Here is a 3537-nt window from a genome sequence, read left to right as displayed (position 1 = left end):
TTCAGCTCCGTCGAAGTGATGCTCGAAAATAGCGAAAACAAAGCCCAAGAAATCTCGCGTTCGTTCTTGTCCTTTGGGAGTACTTGCAAAGCTTCCAGCACAGGCTTATATATGGTATTCATGGAAGGCTCCGCTACAGGCGAAATGCGAAGCCCAGGGATACCGTGCTGTGATATGTACGCGTTCGAGACGTTATTCCAGACGATTTCACGGAGTGCGACCGGTTTTGAGCAATTTGAGGCAGTCTTTTGCCACTTAACCCTTTAGTGATCAATATTATACTTGGATTTTGTATACCGAAGTCCCTATAGTAAAGTGTAAAACATGCATAAATCCTTGGTTTTGCTCCGCACCCCGCAGCATAATATATCATTTTGCAGGGGTTTACCAATAATTATTGCAATTATTGTTGTAAAACCTCGCAATATGCTTGGTTTTACGCAAGTGATATAATAGGTCAAAATCAATAGAGGGGTGATTTGATTGGATTAAATTTGTAAAACCAAGCATATTGCAAGGTTTTAGGACCACCAACCATAATAGGGTTAAGGCCACCGTTCAGCACGTCCCAGTGAGCTTGAGGCCGTTTTCCAAGTATCGATGGCGATGAGCGACGTACAACGTACTCGGGAGCCCTGCCTCCCGGTATTAGTAGCATTAAAAATGTTCTTAAAAATTTAGCATTAAAAATGTTCTTAAGAAATTGCCGCTTGACCCGGTTCACTATTTCTATTGTACTACGTAATACGACGACTACATGTAGAAATCATGCTTGGTATGGATCGATGCGAAGCTCAACCGTAAAACGAGTCTTCATCCATTTGAGCCGCCGCAACGTACAGGGGAATGCTGGCCCTGCCCTCGTCCAACGTGATCACCACTGGATCCAATCTGAACGACCAACGTTGAGTTATCGCACTCCGGTCGAAATCATCGTCCCACAGAAGGACCATGAAACACACTTGCTTTCGCTTTTCTAGGAATGTCTTCGCAAATTTCCAAAGGATCGTTTCGTCGCACTTGTGTTTAATGGCCTTCGTCATCTGGAGCAAGCATAAACGCTCCACCGTGGGCCCCATTGTAGACGAGTCCACCGAGTCGCTCGTAAACTTCCACTTCGCGACAGCATCTATTGTTGGACACGCGCTGGACGCAGGGATCCAGTAGTCCATCTCGGCAGGGTTTGCAGCCCACCTCTCTATCACCGCTACGAAGTCTTCAATCGTCTCACCCGAGCGCTGGAATAGTGGCGGCTCGCGCGACTCGATCGAACGGTCGAGTTTTACCGTACCTGTATCCGCCATCATGATGCTCTCAAAGTTCCGAACACTACTCCGATTTACATTGTCGTACTTAAATTACGATATGCGAGTTGAATGATGGTGGCGTAAAAGCGAGCGGAACAAGTATTCGAGCACAGCGCCATGTAGTTTATCGTCGTCCAAGTCTTTCGCCAGAGCAAGAAGCTTTTGGAAATAGTCGGGTTTCACCGTATCTATCAGGTGTCTCATCGCCATCACCGACGTTATACACGGTCTCCAAAACAACGGACGGATATAATGATCGACGCTTGTAGGGTTTGCAACCCCCATCATCCGAATGCGGTCAATCTGCTGGTCTGAGCTGCATCCACGCGGTCTGATCAGCAATGTTGCTACATCCAAAGTGAGTTCACCCAATGCTGCTTCAATTAGAGCTCTAGAAGCAGCCACCGCCATCAAAAAATCGCGAAGGCTTCCACCGGTCACGAAATGCCGGTTGGCAGTATCGCTCTCGTCCAGCTTTGGGATCTTTCGTGCGAGGTCCTCCAAGTCGGTTTGCTTCCAGTACAGCACCAAACAGATCTACTGCTTAGAGCCACCAGCGCCCTTCTTCCGGAATTGTCCAGAGGTTGCTAGCATCGTGTACAGATTAGGCCACACTCGACGTTTGAGACACTCAATTGAGCGATTTTTTTTGCGAATACAGCGGATGCTGTCAACACGCTTAATCGCCTCTTCGACTGCCTGATATTTGCCGAACGCCTCGTGGTTGCAAACCCAGCTAGCGATGATCTTTACAAGATCAATAGTTTTTCGTCGTCGGTTGAAGAAGCGTCTCTCGTGATGGTCACACCACTTGGTACCGAGCTGTTACTCCAGCTTTTCAACTGCATAACCACCAGGGACGCCGCATGTCCATTCGGTCCACAACTCACGAACCGATTGAATGCCTCGACTGAGTCTGTAACTGGTAATCGCAGAGGGGTCACTGGGTGTAGCTAGCTCCGGAGGCGGCTTGGGTGGCGCTGGGGGTTGTCGATTGTAAGCCATTCACGATCTTAACTTCCACAAATGCTGATCCATTCCTGAGTGGGGCAAGAACTTCCATGACATCTGCTACACTTTCACCAACCGCGTCCAAGCTATTTCGAATACCACTCAATGATGCTCTCATCTCCTGTCGAACACCATCGAGCGTCGACTTCAGCGCGGGCATGGCTTTCTTAAGCTGACGCTCGGTGGGGTCACTAACGTGGTTCATGACATTCTTCATTTCCAGCTGGAATTGTTCAAAATGATCGCTCTTGAAGATCTCATTGTTCCAAATCGGATGTCCCGGCATTTGCTCGGACAAAATGGCAGCATCCTGCAGAATTACGGTGCGCAGATACTGAAGCAGCTCGAGAAAACCACCAGCCGCGATTGACTGTTCACATTCACCTGAAGTCATCTTCGACTGCCACTCCTCCACCAACGGAAAAATACGTTTCTGAAGAGCTTGGGGAGGATCAACGCAAGTACGCGCCAGCAAATAACTACCTCTTCCTCGTTCAAGCCCGCAAGCGTTCGCATTGCTTCTCGCGGTAGCGAGGTGAGGTAACCTTTCTCCATCGCCTGAGGATTCCACCTCCCTAGGCGCCGTATCTGAGCTTCACTGGCACCCCCCAAGGTCTGCCATTCGGGAGCCCGATCCTCTGCCTAAATGTGTTTTGGCCCTGCTGCGTAGACCGATGTGGTCGAGTGCGTCAACAATAGCCGCTCGATGAACCTTGTACGACATTGGCTTGGTTGGGGGGGCGATGACGGACGTGGCAGCTTTCCTAACTCAAAAGTAAGATTTATGTGGAATTACTCAGAAATCAGTGAAGTATACTCGCAACGAAGTAGCACCCCGAAACTATAAGGCATTGCACTACCATGAGGACGCGTGCAAGACGTTTATTGGATGAGCACGTTCGTCAATTTAGTAGTAATGTGACCAACTTCGATGGAGCTGTGCGGGGTAGCCCCCTGACGAGGGAGGGGGCTGAAGCCCCCTCATTTTGGGCCTAGCTCTGGCCCTGCCGGGATGAAGAACTTGATGCACGTGGGCGTCTGCAGAGTGTAATGACAGGGAGTTTCTATCCATTTAGAGGCTCCCGTTAGAAATGGCTACATGAACTTCAAGATCAGGAGAGAGGCAAACAGTAGCACTGCTCGAGGGTCTTCGCGCACGAGGTCTCTCAGCCTTCTGTATGCCCAAGTCATACTTGCGTTGCTCTTATTAGATTAGCTT

General features: G+C 49.3%; 1 protein-coding gene across 1 annotated transcript; it reads right to left on the bottom strand.

Moving 5' to 3' along the window:
- Positions 1 to 794: 794 nt before the first annotated feature.
- PHYSODRAFT_536496 (hypothetical protein) lies at positions 795 to 1172 on the bottom strand (the record flags this gene model as incomplete). Its single annotated transcript, XM_009541849.1, has 1 exon — positions 795 to 1172. The coding sequence occupies one exon, from the start codon at positions 1170 to 1172 to the stop codon at positions 795 to 797; it is 378 nt and encodes a 125-aa protein (XP_009540144.1).
- Positions 1173 to 3537: the final 2365 nt, after the last annotated feature.

Source organism: Phytophthora sojae, assembly GCF_000149755.1.
Source record: "Phytophthora sojae unplaced genomic scaffold PHYSOscaffold_41, whole genome shotgun sequence".
Taxonomy (NCBI): domain Eukaryota; phylum Oomycota; class Peronosporomycetes; order Peronosporales; family Peronosporaceae; genus Phytophthora; species Phytophthora sojae.
Note: the sequence above shows the minus strand (reverse complement) of the source record. Positions and strands in the feature narration are given on the sequence as shown.